The 24,846-nt window shown below is 37.2% G+C and overlaps 1 protein-coding gene across 6 annotated transcripts in view; it reads right to left on the bottom strand.

Annotated features, from left to right (window-relative positions):
• Positions 1-990: 990 nt before the first annotated feature.
• Positions 991-24,846, bottom strand: part of LOC122637177 (autism susceptibility gene 2 protein-like) — a 26,261-nt gene continuing 2,405 nt past the window's right edge. For 2 of the 6 annotated variants that reach the window (XM_043829156.1, XM_043829154.1), the window contains 16 exons: positions 24,601-24,846; positions 6,569-6,754; positions 6,330-6,443; positions 6,208-6,243; positions 6,038-6,064; positions 5,888-5,948; positions 5,422-5,624; positions 4,969-5,343; positions 4,587-4,831; positions 4,361-4,474; positions 4,037-4,260; positions 3,715-3,941; positions 3,352-3,525; positions 2,928-3,207; positions 2,668-2,809; positions 991-2,538 (listed from right to left, as the gene is read on the bottom strand). The exon at positions 24,601-24,846 is cut by the window's right edge. In XM_043829156.1, the coding sequence (XP_043685091.1) occupies positions 1,539-2,538; positions 2,668-2,809; positions 2,928-3,207; positions 3,352-3,525; positions 3,715-3,941; positions 4,037-4,260; positions 4,361-4,474; positions 4,587-4,831; positions 4,969-5,343; positions 5,422-5,624; positions 5,888-5,948; positions 6,038-6,064; positions 6,208-6,243; positions 6,330-6,443; positions 6,569-6,754; positions 24,601-24,846 (3,654 nt within the window). In that variant the 3' untranslated portion in view covers positions 991-1,538. Of the gene's footprint in view, positions 2,539-2,667; positions 2,810-2,927; positions 3,208-3,351; positions 3,526-3,714; positions 3,942-4,036; positions 4,261-4,360; positions 4,475-4,586; positions 4,832-4,968; positions 5,344-5,421; positions 5,625-5,887; positions 5,949-6,037; positions 6,065-6,207; positions 6,244-6,329; positions 6,444-6,568; positions 6,755-7,889; positions 7,993-24,600 lie in introns of those variants that run through there. The other 4 variants (XM_043829159.1, XM_043829157.1, XM_043829158.1 and 1 more) reach the window with 4 other exon arrangements.

Below are 24,846 nucleotides of genomic sequence, written 5' to 3'. Positions count from 1 at the left end.
TGTTATTGTTGCATTTGTGAAGAGTGGTAACACGATTTTCTTCTGAATTTTTTTTTTTTTTTCTTTACTTTACTTTTTTGTCTGAAGAATTCATTGGATTTATATTTTGGTCGTATCGATTAAAAAATACACATGGAACATATATTGTTATAGTTTTAACGAGTTCTTCTTCATATCACAGGAGATAAAAAAAAAAAAGAGAAAAAGAAAAAACGTGGGAGAATACGTGCTAATAATTGGTAAGCGCGGTCGACGAAAATAGTAATAAAAAGAAAAAAAAAATATATATATATATATATGTATGTATCTTGAATAGAATTTGAAAGGGAAAAATAAAAATAAAAAAAAAAAAAAAAGAAAAAGAAAAAGAAGTAAGAAGCAAGCTCGTGATATTTATAAAAAGCCAAAGATACTTTTCGTCTGCCCTTTTTTCCACTTTCTATTCCGTCGTCTCTAAAATGTACAAATTAAGCTCTATCAAAAAAGTAAAATTTATGTATAATCATTTATATTACATCGATATTAAATTAATTAAAAAGGGAGGCAAATAGAGTTGACCGATCGTATTTGCACATCAGTGTAGTAGAGGAGATTCAAGAGTTCGCTTATAAGTCGCAATAAATAAATAATTAATTAATTAATTAAATAACTTTTTGAGAGTTAATGGTAGAGAGATCTGCGCTTAAATTCTTTTCACCTAACACTCGGGATTTTTCCCCTCGTATTTCATTATTTTTTTTTCCTTCTTATTTGTTTCTTTTTTTTTTTTTTCTCTTTTAAACGTAGCATCGCTTCATATTTTTCTACAATAACTATTAATATTACACACGATACTTTTCTGCTGTTTTTTGTTTTTTTTTTTTTTTTCTTTTAAACGGTACGCATAATTGTTGTTATAATAATAATAATAATTAATAATAATAATTAATAATAATAATAATAATTAATAATAATAATAATTAATAATAATAATAATAATAATAATAATAATTAAAAATTAAAATTAAAATTGATATCGCTATAGACAGTCAGATTTCCCAAAATCGCTGAAATCACATAATTTTTTACTTGTTTTTTTTTTCTCTCTTCAGTTTTAGCATGGATCCCCATCATCATCATAACGTGTCGCTTGATCGAAATGAATCGATGCGAAAAATCCTTCGCCATATTCAGCTACCACCATGGAGCGCAGCAGCAGCCGTGGCGATCGATCTTCTCTCTTCGACGATGACACGGGCAAAAAAAAAGCAGCACCGTATTTAATCGTACGGTCCTTATATCTCAAGTCAATAATATTCTACTCACACGTTCTCTCGTACTCTCTTTGATAACTATAAATTACATAATCTATATACAATTTTTTTCCATTCTTTTCCCACATTAAATAATAAACGCGCCTCTTCTCCATTAGCAAAATATCAGCACCGATGATGTATAGTAAAAGGAGAGAGAAAGAGAGTGTCTGTAACTCGAATTGTTCAAAACGTGGAGCCATCGGTGCGTTCACTTGCAGAAGCTGAGGACGTTGGGAGGATGTATCATCGGGATTGCGACGCGTCCTCTTTTTTGTGAATGTCTGCGTGCATTAATGCAGGCTCGAGTTGTCTTGCCGGTACACCTGGGCCAGGACCAGCCCTATGGTGTATATGTAAATTGCTTAATGGTCCAGGACTAGGATCTTTGCCTCTAAGTGTATTAACCGGGGCTGGTGGATATCCTGCATAAAGTTTTGCTCGTTCTTCTTCCTCTGCTCTGAAGGCGGCAGCAGCCATTAGAGGATTATATCGCAATTGTTGAAGAGGATCGTATCTGTAGTCTCTAAAGGGATCCGCTGGCCAAGGACCTCCTGGTTGACCTGTAGGCGCAGACGGTGGTGGAAAATGTTGCATCGGATGTGCACCTAAGCCTGGAAGCATACTTCGTGGCATAGAATGTGGTGCAGGCATACTGTGCGGATGCCTCGTTAGATAAGCGTGCGGATGTGGGTGATGATATCTTGGATCAGACAATGGATTTGATCCAGGACCTGTACCCGATGTACCACCTGGACCAGGACCTGATGGCCTTGGAAGCATCACTACTTCGTCGTCTTTGCTACGTGGTTCTTCCTTGACTCGAACTTCTCCAGCATCTAACGGTGCCGAACCGTTTCTCAACGGCGAACGTTCTCTTCCTACCAGCACGTGTTGTCGATTTTGATGGAGCAATCTTTCTCTTTCCATCTCGCGCCTCTCCATCTCACGACGTTCCTTATCTCGTCTTTCTCTTTCACGTTCGGCAGCTTCCTGCTGCTTTCTCTTCTCTTCCTTTTCGCGTTCACGTCTTTCTCTCTCTCGTTGTTCCTCCCTTTCTCGTTCCCTCTCGCGTCGAACGCGTTCACGTTCACGTTCACGTTCACGTTCTCTCTCACGTTCTCGTTCGCGTTCGCGTTCACGTTCACGTTCTTCGAGTTCAGCTCGTCTGTCGATCGTTGGTGGCTCTGGTTTCAACCCCCATGACACTGTGGTAGGTGGAAAGCCAGTGGATGCGCGTTGCAATCTAAAAAGAAGGAAACCCATCGTTCGTCTTGTGAGATTGATTAATTGTTCTCCAAGTTGGGAGATCGTTAGGACCATCGTTCTTCTTCTTATTATCGTCGTTAATTCTTTCCTCTTTTTTTCAACTTACCCTCTCCATGGATCATGTACAGAACTCAGGCCACTTAAAGGTGGCATTTCTCTCGCCGGAGGAAAACTCGACAGACCTGGAAAGTTTGGATTTGGCGTTCCAAACGTCGAAGGATATCTTCCGAACGGTGACATTCCAGTTCCTATTACATAATAACAAGAGTAATTAGTTTTATAATTATAATTAACGATATCGTCGTTACTTTCACGCGATGCAACGAATTCATTATTTATTTCTGTTTCTATGAATTAGGCACGTACCTAAATGAGAAGTTGGCGTGGATAGGAAGCCAACGGGATGAGGTGGAGGTGGTGCAGGATGCGCAGGTGGCATATTAGTTGGGAATGGAGGTGCCATAGGAGGAGCGGTTATTCCCAAACCACTTGCGGGTCCTCCTGGATATAGATGGCTTGGGGGTCTTAGCAATTCAGTTTTCGTGTTAACAACACTTCCAGCTTTCGCTTCTGCTTGTTGCTTTTGTTGATAATGATAAATTTCCCATGCGATGCGTACATGCATTGCATTCCATTTTCCGCTCTTCTACAAGAAGTAATTGAAATTTTATAAGCAAAATATTCAAAGGATCGGGATACGATATATATAAATATATATGTATATACATATAATATATATATTTTATATATCGTTCATACAAATCTTTGGCCTCGATATTTTAGCACATGCCTTTTTTACCTTTGGTGCAAATGATGTTAAATGATTGGGAGGTACGAAAGGTGTCGAAGGAGGACCAATCCCAGGATGAAGTATTCCCGTGTTGAATCCGGAATATCCAGACAAGTTTAAATTACCTCGAAAAAAGGGAGACTCCACTCCGCCAAGTTTTGGTATATCTTTGAACTATTAAAGGAAATTAGAACGCTTACAAGTGATACAAGTCTACTAGTGTGTGTGTGTGTGTGTGTGTGTGTGTGTGTGTGTGTGCGAAATACAAAACTAAGAAATTCTTTCCATGTCAAGGCATCCGAAATAGTGTCAAAGTTGCTTTCCGAAATTTTAACAAATTCTTCTATCGCATTAAGAACTTACAATCGGTGGTGGAAATAACGTCGTAGCCGCTGCCGGTGGAAGCAACGGTGTCGTATGTTGATGCACGTGCGTATGCTGATGCTGATGATGATGCATTTCCGTTCTAAGATACGGCGGTGGACCCAAATTCCCAACTCCTACACTGACGTTTCTATCTTGAGAGGCCAAAAATCTATTGTCCAGCTCTCTCCTTAACAGGTCTGCCTGACCTGCGACATGAGTCACCCCTTGTTTTGGTTAGCATACTCTTTTGATTCTCACGATCGACGAATCTTTTACTTCAATAAGTGGAAAAGGAAAAGAGATCGCGTTATAAACTTACTTGTTTGAAAAAGTGATTCTGCTGAAAACGGATTGGGGTTGGTCGTAGGTGGAGGAAGTGAAGGAAGTGAAGTATGCGGACTGGAACTAGAGACAGGCGGTGGTAACGGAGCTGCAAACATCGGCGGTGGAAACGTATGTATTCCGAGTGGTGGTACAGGTGGAGGAGTTGGCCTTGGTACTGACGTTGCCGTTGCTGGAGAGAGCTGCGAGGTTGTGCTGCTACTACAGGTTATAAAAAAAGAACAAAGAAAAGAAAACATTGTCATCATCGGTATCCTATGAATTTACATAATTTCGAAATTTCGAGTTAAACTCCTCTCACCCAATCCATCCCTGTGGTTTGGTGTAAGCAGGTAGACTAGAATTAGCTGGTGAAGACGTGTTTGGCACACTTACAGGTGTGATGCTGCCTCTACTTAGGCTACTCACGTTGCTACTGTAACAAACATTACTATTATTACATTAAATTTCCTCGAGATGTTACAAATCCAACCTTTAATATTTAATGATTAACGTAATAGATAGGTAGGACGAATATATTATCATACCTATAACTGTCTCTCTCTCGACTAGGACTATGTCCACGCGGAGAATTATTATTATTATTTCTTCCAGACAAACTACAGGCCACCATATCTCTGTGAGCAATGGTATTCGCCGTGGTAACTGTATTAGTTATGGTGGACACGCATGTTGTAGTAGCCGCGCTAAGAGGAGTATTATTATGACTTGTGATGTTATTTCCTATAGTCTGCTTACTTATGTTAGTACAAGGGGAGGCTCTACTTCCTCTCTGAAAAATATCATACGTAAGGAATATTAGTGAATCGTATTTTATCATCAGACGTTATTCTTTGTAATTATAAATATTCTCTAAAGATTGTCGAACTCTAAAATATTAATAGAAAGAGAGATAGATGTACGACTTACCACGTCTGTACGCGAAGAAGCGGAATGGGAAGGAGACGGTACCGCAGGTGGGAGATACGGACTATGATTTAGAGCTGTGTACGGCGTATAAAGCGGTGGATACGACGGTTGTGTTTGAGGATAGGCGGCCATGGGTATTGGTGGTGGATAGCTCGTAGTAGCAGCACCGTTTGATGGTGCCGCTGGAGCAACACCTAAATTAGCTACCGCCGGACTAGTAGTATGGCTCGATGAAACGAGGGGCACATTAGGTGGATGCAATGCAGGTATCGTAGTATGAGGTTGCTGGGATAAGGAAGGTGGTGGCAGAGCAGGCGAAGCTGGTCGTTGTTGCGGAGCTATTGCACGAGGATTGGCTGCCAATGGACTAGTCATCTGAAATGTGTCGTTTATACTAAATAATATGTTCTAATGGAATTTTAATATAATCAATTGATATGTTTTTCTATTTACCGGTGGTTGGGATATGTGTGGGGGTAATGTTGGGCTAGGAGGACTCGGTGCGGTTGGAACTGGTGCAGATGCTGGCACTGGAGGTGGTATAGGCGCCGGTGCATCCGTTGCAGGATTTGAAATTTGTCCGCCCGTGTCCGGAGGAGACCCTCCTGCTCCGTTCGCTGGAGGCAACACGTGCGGCGAAGAAGATGGCAGCTCGTCTACAAATAATAATCTCATTTTACTCGTATATAGTAGACACGCATATGCATACACACAGTATGTGTACGCATATGTACATATATATATAATAATATTATTTGCTTATTTCATCATTCATACTTTGCGCATATAGACATATTTTTTCAATTGAATATTTACAATTCATTGATTCCAAATCATTGATTCAAATTACTTGTAATGAACTTTATCGCAAAGTTTAAAGAGCTGAAAGGATCGATAAGTCAAAGCTGTAGATACTTACATTTACGTGCAAGGGGTGGTGGGGTAGAAGATTCAAAGAGTATCGACTCTGCATCCGAGCCCTGTAAGAAACAGATACATGTAAATACGATTGAATGAATGAAATTAAAAAAAAAAAAGGAAAGAATTATTATAAATTAACTTTAAATACCTTATCGTCTTCTCCTTCACTATCACACTAGAATGAAAAAGAATAATTAATATATGTTTTATTATTATTATTATTATTATTATTTTAACTTAAGTTGGTCAATCAATTATTGTATCAAACGATTGATAATTATATATTATCAAATGATAATAAATGTAAAAAATACTTACGATATAACCTTTACCCGAACTGCAATGACTGCTAGCCTGTAAGATAAATACGTATGTTTGTAAATAACATTTTTATATATTTATATATACCTATATGACAACGATTAAAAGAAGAAACTTACATCGCTGAGATGGTCCCTGGAACTGTCTGCGTCCTGGCAATCCCTAGGTATACCAGGGCCATGCAATTGTTCAGACGCTCTACCACTATCGTCGCTTGTACCTGCATCTAGACCCTGTGAAATAATAACAATCTTAACAATAATAATCTCACAAAATTATAAAAAATAAACAAAATAAACCTGACTTTCAATTAATCTAAACCAATCAATAACGTAATATTAAATGCTGTTTAGTATACCTGATTGAGCGTCGACGGTGTCAATATGGAATTATGCGTATAGTGGTTGTGCTTGAAATGGTTTTTGATATGGTGCTCGTTGTGCCTATTGTTTTGTCCAGTATCCAGCTTTGGTTTTTCATCCACTATTGACAGCAACGTATGCAGCTTCTTTACATTATTTTTACCAGCTAGCTTTATTGCACTCTGGAAAAAAGAAAAAAGAAAAAATAGAAAAACAGAAAAATAAACAGAATTTTTAATAAATAATCACATAATTATAATATATACATATATATACCACACATATACACATACATATACATACACACATATATAGACAATTATTTTAAATATCGTCCAATGAACTATTCCACCAACACACGAAGAAATCCTAACGAAGAAAACGTCGATTTTTGTTCGGTCGTTCACGAATCGTACAAAATGGATTAACATTCGGAACGAAAAAGAAAAATTAAACGAAGAATATATCCTTCCTCTTACCCCTCGCTTCCTCGTCAATTAGGCAGCTCAAACAACGCAATACATAATTCGTTTTCATGTTTCGCGCCTATTTTCCTTACACGTATTGGCGCGACGCGCGCGCGCATCCAGCGAATGAAGCGCGCGAGAGTATAGGACACGACGGAGAGAGAGAGAGCCTAGCTATAGTAAAATGGATAAAGAAAAGAACAAAAATTTCCCCCCTCGAAGAAACGTTTGGCAGATTGGTGAGATGTCATTCGCATCGAGAATCAAGTTGTCATTCGTGCTTTTTACAAAGTAGAGAAACAGCGTTTAGCTTGGAATAAAATTCCTCTCTGTGATACGTACGCTTGAGTACGTGTGTATACATACATACATATATATATATATATATATATATATACACACAACATATATAACGTACGCGTGTGTGCGAATAAGTGCATGCGTGCAAGATCTTGATTGGTTAATTTTCTTTTTCTTTCTTTTCCCTCTTTTTTCCCCGTTTATCTTTCTTCCCTCTCTTGTTCCTTTACAAAAAAAATAAAAATAAAAAAAAATAAAAAATAAAAAGAAAAATAAAAAAGAAATAATAATAATAATAATATAAAAAAAAAGAAAAAGAAAAAGAAAAAGAAAAAGAAAAAGATAGAAAAAGTAACGTATAGCTGCTACCACATCGTGTTCCCGTGCAATGCCATTGCGATAATTCTCGCGCGAACGTCACCTAAAAACGTATCTCTCCTGACCGATCGAAAAGAGGCGGAGGAGAAGAAGGCGACCTGTGTGTGTTGTACCTCTCTCTCTTTCTCTCTTTCTCTTTTTGTTTCTAAGAGAAAGAATAAGGAGTTCCTACCACGCGTCGGAATTTCACTATATAGACACGGTTGGTGCGTTCGTGCACTGCGATCACCATGTTCGGGTATCTCCGAAGATTATCTCCTTGTCCTGGCGGCGGCGGCGGCGGCGGCGGTGGTGGTGACGGTGGTGACGGTGACGGTGACGGTGACGGTGACGGTGACGACGGCGGTGGTGGTGACGGTGACGGCGGCGGCGGCGGCGGCGGCGGCGACGGCGACGGCGACGGTGGCGGTGGCGGTGGCGGCGACGGCGGTAACGACGGCGACGGCGGCAGCGACGGCGGCCACAGAACTTTCACGCCGTGTCGCGCGCGCACGTCAGAAGAACGACAGCGTGGGGAGGGGAGGGGGAAGAGTAGAGTAGTGGGGGAAAGGGAAAGGGATTAGTGGGGAAGGGGTAGCGGTGAATCTCTCGCGCGGCGGAGGAGAACGCCTTTTCCGACGGGCGCTTTAAATCGTGAAGTATGTCCAATGCCACGCACGCTCGTACGCTCGTTCGCTCGCTCTTTCGTTCGTTCGTTCGTTCGTTCGTTCGTTCGTTCGTTCGTTCGTTCGCGAGTGGCGCTCTCTACTACCGCGGAGAGTACGTCTACTACTACTACTACTACTACACTACTACTACTACTACACCACCACCACCACCACCGCCACACCATCACTACCCCGCTACCACCACTACCATCAACAGTACCAGCACCATCACCGTCACCTCCACCACTACACACCACCACCGTCGTCGTCGTGTCTTCTGCCCCCTGGAATAACACGGCTGGTAGTAGGAGAAGAAGAAGAAGAAGAGGATGAAAGCGACGTGGAGAAAGGGAATTTTTTAACGAACGAACTGCGAACGACGACGTCGACGTCGACGATGACGAAGAGACGAATACGAATATGAATATGAATACGAAGAATACGACGAATCAATGGAAACTTGTAATAGTAATAATAACATCGAACGACGACACATCGTTATGTTATTTCCTTTCTTACGATTTCATGTAACGACGACAACAGTCGAGTCCAGTTGTGCGATACGATGACAATGACGATGACGATGACGGTGACGATGACGATGACGGCAACGAAGACGAAGACGACAAGGCACGATAAGGTACGACACAGCGCGACACGGCACGACAGGGTAACGACAGGATATGATGCAGCGTTGTTGCTCGGGAGAGATCGGCGGGAGGCGGTGGCGGTGGCGGTGGCGGTGGCAGTGGCGGTGGTGGTGGCGGCGGTGGTGGCAATGGCGGTGGCGGTGGCGGGTGGCGGGTGGCGGGCGCGTTCGCGACGATGACAGAGGGATTCGCAGCACCAGAGTCTCGTGTGCGCGATGCAGCACGGGAGTACTCATAGTGGGGAGGATGAGAAACAAGGAGGGAGGGAGGGTTGCTTGGAGGGACTTTAGGAGAGGGAAAGAGGAACGACGAGAGAAAGACCGAGCAAGGAAGGAAGAAAGAGAAGACATTGACCGAACGAGCAACCGCGCGACGCGACTCCTTCGCTGTGCCAGGCCAGCTGGAAGAAGGAGTCTCGTCGAAGCTCGATTTCTTTCTTTCTTTCTATCTCTTTCTTTCTCTTTCTCGCTCTCTTATACGCGCGGACGCGTTCACTTCGCGTCCTACCACTTTTATCTTCTTCCTCTAGCAGCTTACTTACGTCTATCCCTCATTTTATCACTCCTTCTCTCTCTCTCTCTCTCTCTCTCCCTCTCTCTCTCTCTCTCTCTTTCCGTTTCTCGTACATTCGCACGCCGCAAAATGCGTTATCTTTTTTTCCGTCTTTCTCTTTCTCTCCTTTTTTACTTTCTCTCCCTCCCACCGCTTCCTTTCAACGTACCCCCTCCCCACGTTTTTCCTTTACTCGGCTCCTACTTCTCTTCTTCCTCCTTCTTTCTACCCTCTTCCCCCTCCCTCCCTCCCTCCCTCCCACCTCCCCTTCCCCCCTCTCCCTCTATATCTAACTCTCTCGCTCTTTCTCTCTCCCTATCTCTATCTCCTCGTATTACGGGCGTATACCGAAGCAAAGAGGGGAAAAAAGCACTAGGATCTCCGTTGGCGTAAAAAAGCAGCCAGCAGCAGCAGCAGCAGCAGCAGCCAGCAGCAGCAGCACCGCTCGCGAAAGCCACGCTCCTCCACCTGCGCACGTGTGCCAACCGCGAAGCGAAACCCCCTAGGACGTGTTCCGCGCGCTCGAATAACGCGCTCCGGTTGCGAGACGCGAATTAATTGAATAAACCTCCGCTCCGCGAAGGTTCCCCTCTAGGAAAAAAGTACTCGTCGAGTGCGTCCGTCGTAGTAGTTGCTGCTCGACTCTCCCTTATTCTCCTTCTCTTTCTTTCTTTCTCTTTTGCTCGCTCGCTCGCTCGCTCGCTCTTTCGTTCGTCCGTTCGTTCGTTCGTCCGTTCGTTCGGCCGTTCATTTCTTTCGTTTCTTTCTTGCCTTCCTTCTACGATCGTCCTCTCGTCGACTGAAGGAAACTGGTTGGTTTACCTCGCATCGCACTCTTATCGCGAGTATCCTCTTTAGGATTTAGCTTTCTTCTTGTTATTTGGTAATGCAACTTTGTCAGTATATTTATTAACCCTCTCTTTCTCCTTCTTCTTCTCCTCTTCCCAATTCCACAAATGGATGAGCGCGAATATTTGCGAATTCATTTATTATTTTATAATTGTAAGTTTCATTTCGTTCCGACTTTGCACAATCACGTCGTCCTCTTTATTCTTGTTCAAGTTGGAAGATATTTTTTTATCGATACGAGAGAACACGTAAAAGATATTTGGATTTGTTGTTTATTTCGAGGGGGAGAGAGGGAGAGAAAATTTAATTGATATATCCTGGCCAATAGAAATATATAAAAAATATATACATATGTATGTGTGTGTATGTATGTATGTATATACGTTGATCATAATGCTTGTATTAGTAGATCCTGTATTCATCGAATTTTTTTTTCTTTTTCTATTTTGAAATAGAAAGGAACAAGTAGCATGTAAATTTCAAAAATGCTTATCTTAAATACACACTAGATCCTGTTGATCTAAATATCATTTTTTGTTTTTTAGATTAGAAAGAAACGAGTAGCATGTAGAGGGGATAAAAAAAAATAGTTTATCATACAATATACTACCACAGATCTAGTTCATCTAAATACCAATGCTCTTTTTTTCTGTTTTCTAGATTATAAAGAATCAAGTAATATGTAAAAGAAAAAAAAAAAATAACGCTTATCACAAAACATATTAGATCCTATTCATTCAAACACTCTTTTTCTTTCTGTTCTCTAAACAGAAAAAACAAGTAACATATAGAAAAAAAAAAGAAAGAAAAAAAAGATTGCTTCTCACAAAATCTATTAATATTCATTCAAACATTGCTGCTTATTCTTTAGATAGAAAGAAATAAATGGCGTACAGAAAGATCGTCCGTCGCATTTGGAATGAAAAAAAAAAAAAGAAAAAAAAACAATAATAACAATAATAACAACAATTACGACATCGATAATAATAATAATAATAATAATAATAATAATAATAATAATAATAATATCGAGAAAAGAAATAATTTAAAAAGTACCGACTTTTTGTAAGAAGTAGAAAAAGATGAATATTTGCTGCCCGTATGTACTCGAAGGCGCAAAGTTCCTCTCGATATGGTACGGGTGAAGGAAGGTCGTCCTCGTACAACACGCGGACGTTCCACCGGGCTGCCGGCGCTCCGTGCTTCGGCTAGCCGGCTACTAAACTCGTCCGTACACTGTTGCCACATTTCCTGCCAACTACTCGTTTCGCGTTGACACGATCCGGACTTCTAATCATCGGGCGTTCGCTCGTGTTCGCTCGCTTACTCGTTCGTTCGTTCGTTCGTTCGTTCGTACGTTCCTTCGTTCCTTCGTTCATCCGTCCGTCCGTTCGTTCGTTCGTTCGTTCGTCCGTTCGTCCGTCCATTCGTCCGTTCGTTCATTCGTTCGCTCGTTCCTCCTCTTGCGCGACATGTTGACGCTCGCGACAAATCGTTCCGCGTGTCTTAATATACGCGCGTTATGTCATCGCGTTATGTATGTAAAGCAAATGTCCGTACGGCTCGAACACGATCCTCGATAATTTATCGTAGTAAATGGCTTTTGACGAAAGTAATGCTACCAATTATTGCACTCGAAAAAAGAAAGAACACAAAAAATCGATCTCATTGGTTCGTTAAAATGGACTACGTTAGTCAATGATATATCCAAATTAAATTCGGATACGATATTTTTCAACTATCGTTGTTAATCATTCTTGAGGAAAGTAGTGGGTCCAACTATTGAGAAAAAAAAAATCGATCGATTTCTTTGGTTCGTTTATGAAATAATTAACGCTATAGTCGAAGGATATATCCCAATCCGATGTATTTAAATTTAGGCAATTTTTGAAGGAACGAATCAATTTTATTTTAAAAACGAGCTATTGCGAATGGTCGGAAAGAGGTCTTTAGTAAAAAAAAAAAGTCAATAACAAATATTAAAATATTAAAAATGAAAATTTATACGATTTCAAAACTGAACATTATTATTCGTTTCATCGATTCGTACAAAAAAGAGATCACGTAAAAAAAAAAGCTACTGTTATAACCAAAAAAAAAAAAAAAAAATCTTTAGTAAAAAAAACCATAAATTATTGCAATTCCCTTGAATTCATAAAATTTCAAAATGGAGAACGTAGTTAAATACCGTATGACGTATTAACATGTCATTGGTCGGCCTCATATAGTTCTCGCTTGGCGTATTAATACGTCATTGGGTCAATGAGATATATTGTTCTTTGACGTATCAATGTTATCATTGGTCGTTGATCATATTCATGCGCTGTTAACGTATGAATATATTTAAGTCATATAATAAATATAAGCGAAATGAAACAACACCAATAACAACAACAACAACGATAATAATAATGATAAAACAATGTTATTGTGAAAATTGAAAGAGAATAAGAAAAATATGAACGTTCGTTGAATTATCATCGCACGCAATTTCATTGAGGAAAATAACGCAAACTCGAGTAAGGGGGGAGGGGGGTTAGGAGGGACATCATAAAAGAAGTAGACATGCATTAGCCCCACGTGGTAAATTTAACGCGGTTCGGTGAATATTTTGTTAGAACGACGAAAGAATTTATGTACACATACACAAACGTATATACGTGTACGTACGTATGTATGTATGTATATACGTACGTGTATGTATGTATGTATATACGTACGCGCGCGCGCGCGCGCGTGTGTGTGTGTGTGTGTGTATGTGTATAGATACGTAGAACGGAAATAAAATAAATGTCTCATGCAAACGGACGATAGGGACTGACTACTGGCTTTAAATTTGACAGAAATGTATCATTGTCTTTTTCTCATACTACTGTCTCTCGAACATATATACTCTCTTTCTCTCTTGAGGGACAAAGAGAGAGAGAGAGAGAGAGAAAAAGAAAGAGAGAAAAATTCTTCGTTCTCGTTCGAGTTCTGTACTCAGGACAATAACAGCCAACGACGTCGGTACAACGACCATCTGTTTGACGAAAATTTCGGCCTCTTGCCAGTGCCAAATTGACGTGGCGAGCATGAAACGACATGCTGGCTTTAGTCCAAAAATTATCCAAAAGTAAACACCTATCATGACAGCATTGTTTATATTCAAAATTATGAACGCCAGCGCCATTTTCCTTTTTTTTTTCCCTTTGCATTTTTCTCTCATTTTCTACTCACAAAATCATTTCAACCCTCTCACCCATTCCCATTCTTCTGTCTTCTTTTAACGAACGAACAGAGAAAGATAGATAATGGCGGACGATTAAAAAAAAAAAAAAAAAAAAAATATCGTCGACATCGGAAATTCTTCCTTTTACATCCCTTTCGCATTTCCTTCTTCCGATTTTTTTCTTTCTCGTGATTTAAAAATAATATGACATGTGATACAAGGTAAATACTTGGCAAGGATTCGTGAACACTTAATGCGATGTAAAAAAAAAAAAAAAAAAAGAAGAAGAAAAAAAAGAAAAAGAAAAATTGTAGTTACAAAGAGTTGAATTAGCAACAAGCTAGTAACGAGCACAGAGAGAGAAAGAGGGAGTTTTGCTTGCTTGCTTCGTTCGTCGTTTTAAAGGGGCTATAAAGCATTTACCCTGGTAAAGACAAAAAGAAAAACGGAAGAAGAGAGGAAAGGAAAGATAAAACGAAAAATAAGGAGGATGTCTGCTGCAGACCAAGAGTATAAAACGAAAGAGAGAGAGAGAGAAAAAGAAAAAGATGGTTGACCAGGGTCGGGGGTGAGTAGTAGTAGTAGTAGTAGTAGTAGTAATAGTAGTAATAGTAATAGTAGTAGTAGTGTAGTAGTAGTAATAGTGTTAGCGATGGTGGTGATAGTGGTGGTGGTTGGTGTTGAGAGGAACGAGGTTGAAATAAACCGGTGGCAGTAAAAATATTTACTGTGGTGTAAATACAGCGATAAAAGTGGTCTCTCTACGAGTCAGAGAAGGGGACTTATTTTCAGAGGTGAAAATCTTTCGAGAGACGATTTACATAGGGCGAAGCCGTGTAATTTTCTCTACGCTTTGGCAATGTAACGTGTTTTCGACGTTAGCCATCTTTACGTAGATTTCTGAAGCGAATGTATCTACCGGTATATGTACGTATATACATATAATTGAGATGATTTGAAAATAAGCGTAGCAGGATCATTATTTTTATCCGTAACGAATTTCAAATGTTTACTGCAGCTTGTACTACTATCTACTTACCCCTCACCCTTGAATGTTCTTCTAATTTCACCCTCCCTCGATCATCCCCATTCCCATTCTTTCTAATCCTATTTCATCATTATTTCTATCCTCTCGGTCAATAACTATAATTTCCGCGAAAAAATAATCACTGTTTTGTGCGCAGGTCAGGTACGTCATAAAGAAGAACCTTGAAAAATAAAATCTGGCACGAAGAGAAAAATATGCGAGCGAAGTTAAAAAAAAAAAAAAAAGAAAAAAGAAAAAAATAAAATAAAAAAAAAATAAAGAAGAAGGAGGAGGAGAAGACGACGAAGGAAAATAAACTCGTTCTAAATTTCCGGTTAATTTTCAAATCCCTAACAGAGAACATAGACCTTTCTTTCGACGTACGTGGGAGGAGGTTTGGCTTTTGATTACACGATATAACTAATTTCAAAGTATTTAAAATAGAATCAACGATTTCGCGCGTTGGCGTGACAGAATGATCATACAACGGTATCGTTCCAACTTGGTTCTTTACGCAATCACCGGAGCTGTTAATTTATCGTTCGACGTGACACTGACCTCACACTATTGATTCACAATCTGACCGTTAACAATTATCGAATACCAAGAATACAGGGAGATTGTGTGAGGCTGTATATAAAAGAGAAAGAGAGACAGAGACAGAGAGAGAAAGTATGTGTGAGTGAGTGAGTGAAAGATTGAGAACTTTATCTCAGAGATATCGACGAGTGATACATATTGTATTATATACACGAGCGTAACGCGACAGGCAGACACGAAGCTCATTTTCCTACAATAACACTTGAGAATACGATCGAGCCATTTCCGGACGATGAGTGCACGCTCTTTTTCACTTATTCTGATTCTGTTTAAGGGCTTGTGTGGTGGTAGGTACTTGAAGGGAATGGTTTCTCCCTACCACCCCTTCTTCTTCTCCTTCTTCTTCTTATACTATACGTAGACTTTTCTCATCCAATAATAAATACGTATACACGTATACATGTATGTATGTATCTGTGTTTATACATAGAAGCATTGATACGATACGATATAATACGAATAGCATTGAAACTGCTTGGATAAGCTATTCCGAGTGCCAAGAAATTTTTGGCCTTTGTTATTTTCCTACAAATTTTATATATATATATATATATGTGTGTGTGTGTGTGTGTGTGTGTGTATGTTTGTGTGTAGGTGTAGAGTGGGAATGTGTTATGTCAATTACAATGAACTAGCGAAAAATCTTGTATACTGGCAATTATCCATAAATCGTCTGGATGTAAAACTTTGGTATATTACATGAAAAGGATTTTATCGGGATATCTGATTAAAATCAATACGAAAGAAAAGTGTATTACTTGGAACTTATCCATCATAATATTTCATAGGGATATATAGAATTGACTATTTTCTTCTCTCTCTCTCTCTCTCTCTCTCTCTCTCTCTCTCTCTCTCTCTCTCTCTCTCTCTCTCTCTCTCTTTTCTTTTCTTTTTTGTTAACGCATGAGAGAAAGAGAGAAAGAAAGATCCTTCCGATAAATCCAAGTATTTTTCCAAGAGGATAATATCGAAGAGTTTCAATCGTGTATTTTTCAAATACAGTCGAACGATCATGGAAGAAGGAAATCGCGTAACTAATATCTTATCTTTGTCTCAGATTTATTTCTTTATAGATCAACAACAACGCAGGGTCGTATAAACGAGTGCTTCGAAAAGGAACGAGGAGAATGAAATTCGAATCCGATAGAAATATATATCTGTGTATAAGTATATTTGCCTCAATATATATATATATATATACACATACATGTGTGTGTATATGTGGTATACACGTAGATTTGCTTCCTCTGCTTCGTCAGAAAGTCGTTCAATCTTCCAAAGCTGGTCTCTCTCTCTCTCTCTCTCTCTCTCTTTCTGTATACTCTAGGAAAAAGATCGATCAAGCGAATTTAGAGAGAAAAGGAGAGAAGACAGAAGAGAGACAGACAGACAGATAGAAAGAGAGAAAGAGAGAGACGATATCCCACTTCGTATACTTAAAGTATTATCTTTTCATGAAAGCTCAAACCAGACGTATGTATGTACGTAGGTAGGTAGGTAGGTAGATATATAGTTAGGTGGGGTAGGTAGATAGATACGTGTTCTAGATTTATGTTCTCCCTTGAAATTTTAATAACCGTATCCGAACGAAAATTTTATTCAAATATTTAACGTGAGACCTTTCAACAATAATAATATGAAAGTTGAGAGGATTTAACATGAAAATTTGTAATCGGTTATGAAATTGAATTGTTTCGATATAATATTTCGAAGAAAATGAGAGCGTAATAAATATGTAGATACTTTTATATCCACTCACATCGATACGTGTTACACAACGTAACAACACAACACACAACTATTACCAGTGTATGACGGATATTAAACACGCGCATACATTTGAAATCATACAATCAATCATGCAATGCGAAAAGTTATCTCGATATAATGTAATTAAATTTTTATGAATACGTATTTATGGAGAAGAAAGAGAAAACAAAGAGAAAATAAAGAAATAAAGAAATAAAAAAGTGAATTACGTAACTCGAGACATCCCATTATTTTATATTTGTATTTTTTCAATATATATATTTGTTATACTGTGTAATTATATACGTGTAATAGTATACTAGATATATCATAACTATAATATATCTTAATTAGATATAGGAATACATTAGTTACGTTATAACTATAGTGTACTATAATTTCACGTACAGTATACTAGTTATATTATTACTATATATAGTAGTATATCAGTTATAACTACAATATACTGTTACTGCACGTAATAGTATACTAGTTACTATATAACTATAATATAACTACATATAATAATAATAATAATAATAATAATAATAATAATAATAATATATATATATATTAATTATATTACAACTAAAAGATATTTTCAAACCATAATTATACATACACACATACAACCACAAGCATACAAAACTATAAGTAATAAAATAACTCGCAATCTCTTGGGAAAGGGAAGAAAAAGAGAACAAGAGAAAAGAAAACATAACCTTCGATGCAAACAAATACTAAAATTTACGAAACAAATGATGTAATACCTATTCCGTATTACTTTCAAACAACATGACATTTATATACGGAGTTAATAATCTCACCATATGTCGACGATCTTTTCTTAACTCGACAAAAGAATCAACGACGAAGAAGACGAAGATGAAGACGACGACGATGGACTCTTATATAGCCTCTCCCTCTCCTTCCTCCCCTCCCACCCCTCACTCATTCCCCTTCCATCCTCCCTCTTTCTATCTTTCTATACATATGTAGATACATGAACGCATATACGTAAACGAGAGGTGGCGCGCGTGTACGCGTTCCAGAAGAATGTAAGGACACGAAGAGGAACAAGCAGAACTGTGGATAAGAAGGGATCTACGTAGAGGACAATCACCCGAGGAGGCCGTTCCTGTTGTGATAGGACAAAAAGTACAAAACGATTCGTCTCCCTCCTCACCATCTCATCCACTATCCTCCAACCTCCATCCTCCAACTTCCAACCTCCATCCTCCATCCTCCATCCTCCAACCTCCATCTTCCAACCTCCAACCTCCAACCACCATCCTTCTCTATCTTTGGATGGAGGATGAGCAGGATGAGAAGCTAGAGAAAAGAGGGAAGAGGAACGAAGAATTTCAGAAAGGAAAAGCTTCGACTTAAACGAACACGAGATTGACCTGAGAAAAATTCCATGAGAATTTGCTAACCTCTCCTCAAACCTCCCCTCCTCCGCGATTCATCGAGCTCGCTTGCTAATCCCCCACCTTTCATCCCCTCATCCTCCAAACCCCAACCCCAACGGTCCCATCTTCATTTATTATCCGTTCACCTTATATTCTCGTCTTGATTTATCCGATGATAAATCAAGAAAAAAATAAAGTAGTTTGAAGAAGAGAAAGGAAAGATCGAGTTTTCTTCGTTGTTCTTATATTTATTTGTTTGTTGTTTTTCTTTGTTGTTCTTTAATAGATAAGTAATATTCAATCCTCTGTAACTTTGTTTAAGTTTAAACTCGTACGATTATATATCTCGGTATATGCGCGCGCGCGCGCGCGCGCGTGTGTGTGTGTCTGTGTGTGAGTATATGCACAATTTTTATAAGTGGTTTTTCATTTTATTGCTAAAAAGTAAATTCTTTTTTTCTATGAGAATAATTATATACGTGATCTGATGGATAATATTTATATATGATATTAGTACGTAATACACGAATATATATTTATTATTATATAATTATATACTATTAATATGACATTACTAGAGAATATAGTATTACTAATCACAGTAGTATAAAATAATATAAATGATATTAAAATTTTTACACACACACGTACTTATACCTAAACGCACACATACATATACATATATTAAATAAAAAATTAAATAATTAAATAATTTAATTAAATAAATTAATTAAATTAATATATCTATATATAATATATATATATTAAATAATTTCATTTTGCAAAATACAAACAAATATCGAGTTACAAAGGATTAATCGATGTAATAATCTTAGTCTTTAACAATTGTAAATCTTTGATCGATCAATTTCTAATCTCCTTACGTTAATCACTGTAATATCTATAATCCTTAAAAAAAAGAAAAGAAAAGAAAAAAGCAAGAAGATCGAACGATCGTCGATCGATCCATCGATCATGAAGAAGTTCACCGGAAAGGTACGGAAGCTGCGTATCTAACAGCGAGACCGGTTTAAAGCACGTTTGAAGCTTCTCTCTCTCTCTCTCTCTCTCTCTCTCTCTCTCTCTCTCTCTCTCTTCTCTTTCGTAGCACGCGATGATAACAATGACAGCGTACTTTATACCATGTAATAACGTAAAAACGAAGCGCCGATAATAGACTCGTAGCTTGTTCTCTCTCTCTTTCTTTCTCTCTCTTACTCATTCTACCTCTCTCTTTCTCTTTTTCTCACCCACGACAATGCCGTCCACGCTCGCACTAATCTCTTCGATAAATTACGTCCTGTCGTCCGTTGCAAAAGGGAAAGAAAAGGTAGGGACGATAGTTAGTCCAGAGTTAACGAGAGACGAAAAGGATAAGGGTCCGGTAACCGAGGTTTGCAGGTCGTCGCTAATTTTGGAATTTTTCGATATTCCTTTTATTTCGCATAATTTCCAGTGCTTCGTTAAGTTAAAAATTCCAACTGGTTTCAATAAGAAAATTTTAATTAATATTATAAAGTAATACGTTGTTTAAAGTAAACTTGACACACATATGTATACGTATGTACGTATATGAAAGATACGATTCAATATCGAATGAATATCAATTAAATTGTAACAATTTCAATACGTACGATTTTATATTTTATTTTATTATGTATTTTATAATGTATACGCACTGTTTTTTACTGATTGTAAGAAATAAAAGGAAAGAAAGAGAGAAAAAGAATCAAGAAAATGGCGACCAAATGGAGGAGAGAAAAAATCAAATAAAAAATTTTAAAAATATATATATATATATAATTTTTTATGAGTGTGACGGAGATTCGTGATACTTTGAAATGACTGACGTAGTATGGAACACATTTTCTCGCGAGGTTACGCGATAACAATAAGTTTAATAATGCGAAAAATAGAGTCCGGTAATTACTGGTCGAACAATGCTGCCTTTTACGACGAATGACGGCGACGACGTTGTCACTTTGTTGTTATCTTTCTTAACGAATAATTTGCAATGGAAATAATTGCTCGACATCGTCGTTCGATAACGTGAAAATATTGTAAAATCATTCGTTAGGTGAATATTTCTTTTTGACATCGTATTTCTTTAATAATTATATATATATATATATATATATATATATATATATATATATATACATATATATATATAAAGAAAGAAAGAGAGAGAAAAATTCTAACCTAATATCGTTTATATTAGATAAAATCTTAATTTTATAAATGATAAAAATATTCAATTCATTCTAAAGAATTCTAACCTAACGTCTTTATATATTACAAAAATCTTAACCTATAATATCCTGTATATTTAAAGAAAAATTCTTAACCTCATTCATCCAACGATTTGTATCTTTCTTTCGTACTTGTTTATAAATCTCAAGAAAATCTTAAAGGTTAAAAGACAAAAAAGAAAAGAAGAAAGAAAGAAAGAAAGAAAGAAAGAAAGAAAAAAAATAAAGGAACGGGATTCATATTCATTTACGCTCGTTTTTTCTTTTCCTTTTATTTTTTATCTTGGTTAATGGTAATGGTATGTCATTAAGATGACTTAAGTAAAAGAAAGAAAAAAATAAAGAGGAGAAAAAGAAAGAAAGAAAGAAAAATAAAAATAAAAAATTGCAAACAAATAAAAAAGAAAAAGAATTTATCGTTAATTATACGAACTATATAATTTATTCACGATTACGATCTTTTATTTAATTTTATTATTATTATATATATATATATATTTCTTTTACAAAAAAAAAAAAAAAAAAAATTATATTGACTTTAGGAAACATCTTTCTCAACTTTATTTAATCGTTCATTTAATCTTGAAACGAGATGCACAATCGCCTTTATGTTTCTAAGTCTCCTGTCACCTACTATCATGCAAATGACATAGCGAGGAGCGACTAAGGAACAAGTTTATAAAAAGATTTACAATCTCGTGTTCAGAGGAACACGCGCGTGGTGGTTATTACGAGTAAGGAAAAAAAAAAAAAAACAAATGTTCAATGTAAAAACAAAGTAAAGACGTCACGTCGATTTAACATGTAAACGAATACTCTAACATGAAAGATACTAATTTTCATACTAATAAGACATTAATTATAACAGCTTCCTTTTTCAATATATAAAAATACTACGAAGACTTTTGCAATGAAACTTCTTACAATAACATTTTTAAACGAGTCGTAGAATATTATATGATTAAATAAATAAGATATTATATGATTAAATAAATGTTATTGTATAGAAGATTTTCAAATGGAATTGTCGGAACGAACGCACATAACCTCACAAAACTTTTTTTTTTTTTACGTATAATCATATCGTTAATTAAATTTTATCGGTATGTAATCGTTGCTTGGTTAAATTGATGCTCGTGTATTATACGCATATATATTTCTGTCTTTCTTTCTTTCTTTCTTTCTTTTTTTTCTTTTTCTTTTTTATTTCTTCGACACGCGTATAATTTCATAACGATTAACAGTTCTGATTATCACATGAATTGGTTTTCAGAAACGATAAAAAGGCACTAATGCAAAATATTGATACGTATATTTGCACACACACACACATACCACACCACACCTGCATATGTGTATGAGTGTGATTTATTGGCGGGAAACTTAAATATGGTAGATCGTAAAAAAAAATACACACACGTGTATGTAAAGTGTGCGTATATAAAGTCAAATGTTGTTTGACTTATCGAAGCTTTACTTAACGACAACGATTAGTCGACTATGTAACAAGGTCATTCAATCGATATTCGTATTATCGAAAGTTCAAGTGTAGGCGTTAAATGATGTTACAGATGTACAATTATATAAAATTGAAAAAAAAAAAAAAAAGAATCTAAAAAAAGAACCCAAAAAAAGCAAGAGAGAAAAAAAAAGACATTAATCATATTGATACTCTTTACCATCAGAACAAACGTATCGATCCAACAAGCTTTGTCATTGAGATTTAAAACGTTCGTACCATCAACTTAGTTGAGTAACTCGTCTTCGCAATCTTATTTTTGCGTATATCTTCAAAGAAAGAAAGAAAGAAAGAAAGAAAGAAAAATCGATTGAATCGAAGGAACGAGAGAGATAGAAGAGGAAAGAAAGAGAGAAGAGAGAGAGAGAGAGAGAGAGAGAGAGAGAGAAGAAAAAGAAAGAAAGAAAAAAAAAAGAGAGAGGATAAGAATACGAATTTGGATCTCGTTAAAAAGATAAGAACAAATTATTGAGATAACAAATATAAAGATATGAATAAAGTTCTATTTATGGCACAGTTTGAATGAACGATTACGATATATTTCCATGGATGTTATTTAAACGTTGCGATTTCTAAATATCAATTGATTCGATCTGTCGTGTTATGTGTTGTGTTATATTATTATAGCTATCATATATACACGATCTTACACATTGTCTACCTTATCTCTTACAGAAGGTTGCTCGACCTGGTGTTTGTGCGATGGTAGAAAAAAAAGAAAAAAGAAAGAAAAAAAAGGAGAAGGAGAGAGTGAGAGAGAGAGAGAGAGAAAGAGAGAGAGAGGAAGGGAGGGGAGAGGAGAGAGAGGAGAAGCCCCGATTCGTAGGAGGGCAAAGAACGTTAGGTGTCTTATATAGGAAAGGGACCCTCGGGAGATCGATCTCCGTCGCTCTCCGGCTGATTCTCAGACGCTGAGAGTTCGAGTCGTTCGGTCCTCTCCTCTCTTCCCCTCTCTTCCTCTCCCCACCCTTTTCCTTCTCCTCCTCATTCTCTCTACCAAGTCGCGTACTAATACACGAAGAAGCCGATACGAGTCCGATGATGCTTCGGCATGTACATATATATATATATGCACACATCACACACACGCACACATTATATATATATATATGTGTGTGTATATACTTTGAACACATTCTCCTTTTCTCCTTCTTTTCGTCTCTTCTACGTTCGAACGAGAGAAAGAACGTTCGGCATCGAATTTCGAGACGACCAGTTCCGAGTCCTCTCTTTCTTTCTTTCTTTCTTTCTTTCTTTCTTTCTGTCTCTTTCTATCTTTTTTTTCTTTTTTTTAAGATGATACTCGATCGCTTTCGAATAAATCATGAAAAAGAATGAAAGAAAGAAAATGAGAAAAGTAGCAACATTTTCTTTCGTTCTTCTTTTTTTCTTGAATTTGTGTACGTTGCGTTGTGTACGTATTATATGTATATATAAGAACTTTGGGCAGGTGCAAACTTCTTTTTTTTTTTTTTTTTTTTTTTTTTTTATAGCGAATATCGATACTACTCGGAGGGAAAAATTATTGAGTGTTTTTAGAATAAAACATTCAAATCTCGCGCGTTTTCTTTGACAACAAGAAATATTTTTCAATGGCGTTTGGATTGCTTCGACGCCATCATCGTTTGGATGATTCAAATTCTAAAGCTATAGAAAGACAGCAATAGTTTCTTTTAACGATTAGATAAAAAAAAGGGAGAGATAGAGAGAGACAAAAGAAGCTTCTGATGTCGAGAAGGAACGAATGAAGTCACTAAAATTTTCGATACTGCTTGACCTTTCGTCGCTTATAAGAATACTTCTCTAAAAAATGTAGATTTTTTATAGACAGCGAATAAAATATAAAAAAGAAGAAACAAAAACAGAATTTTCATACACACACACACGTGTGTGTGTGTGTGTGTGTCTATGTGTATATAAAAAAAAGAAGAATACTAGCAAGAATAATAATAATTTTTTTCTTTCAAGAAGGAAGTTCGTAGTTTAGTACGATTTAACAAAAACCTATTCATTTCTCTGATAAATCAGTTCACAATAATAATCTAATCTCGTCGATCGAACGAATAGAATAATCCTTTTCGTGCACTTTGTAATTCAATATCTAAATATATTTCCATTGTTTGAAAATAACGATTATAGGTTAGGTCTAACCAGAGATACGTGTTTTAAATCTTTAGATTCGCGTAACCATAGTAGCCGATAGATAGATAGATAGATAGATATCCGTCGGTAATATTGCAGAGTATGAATTTGTTTCGTGGAAATTAATTAATAACTTCTTAATATCTTAACGCGAGACAGACAAACAGACAGACAAACAGACAGACAGACAAACAAACAGACAAACAGAAACAAAAGAAAAAAAAAAAGAAAAATAGAAAGAAAAAAAAAAAAAGAAAGATAAAACATTGATACCTCGAGTTCTTCGTAGGTGCGGAAGGCGAGGATGGCAAATCCGTCGATGATGTCTTCCTCGAAGGGAGGTTCCTTCTGATTATTGGTGGCCGCTGCCGCGGCGGCTGCGGCAGCGGCTAGGGAAGACTTCTTCCTAGGTCTGGGAGGTCGAGGTGGCCTAGGTGGCCTCGAGTGTCCACCGTCGCGAGAATGCGCGTTCCTGGATAGTCCACCAAGTCCAGATAATCCAAGTGGACCACCAGTACC

This window comes from Vespula pensylvanica, chromosome 24 (assembly GCF_014466175.1).
Source record: "Vespula pensylvanica isolate Volc-1 chromosome 24, ASM1446617v1, whole genome shotgun sequence".
NCBI lineage: Eukaryota > Metazoa > Arthropoda > Insecta > Hymenoptera > Vespidae > Vespula > Vespula pensylvanica.
Note: the sequence above shows the minus strand (reverse complement) of the source record. Positions and strands in the feature narration are given on the sequence as shown.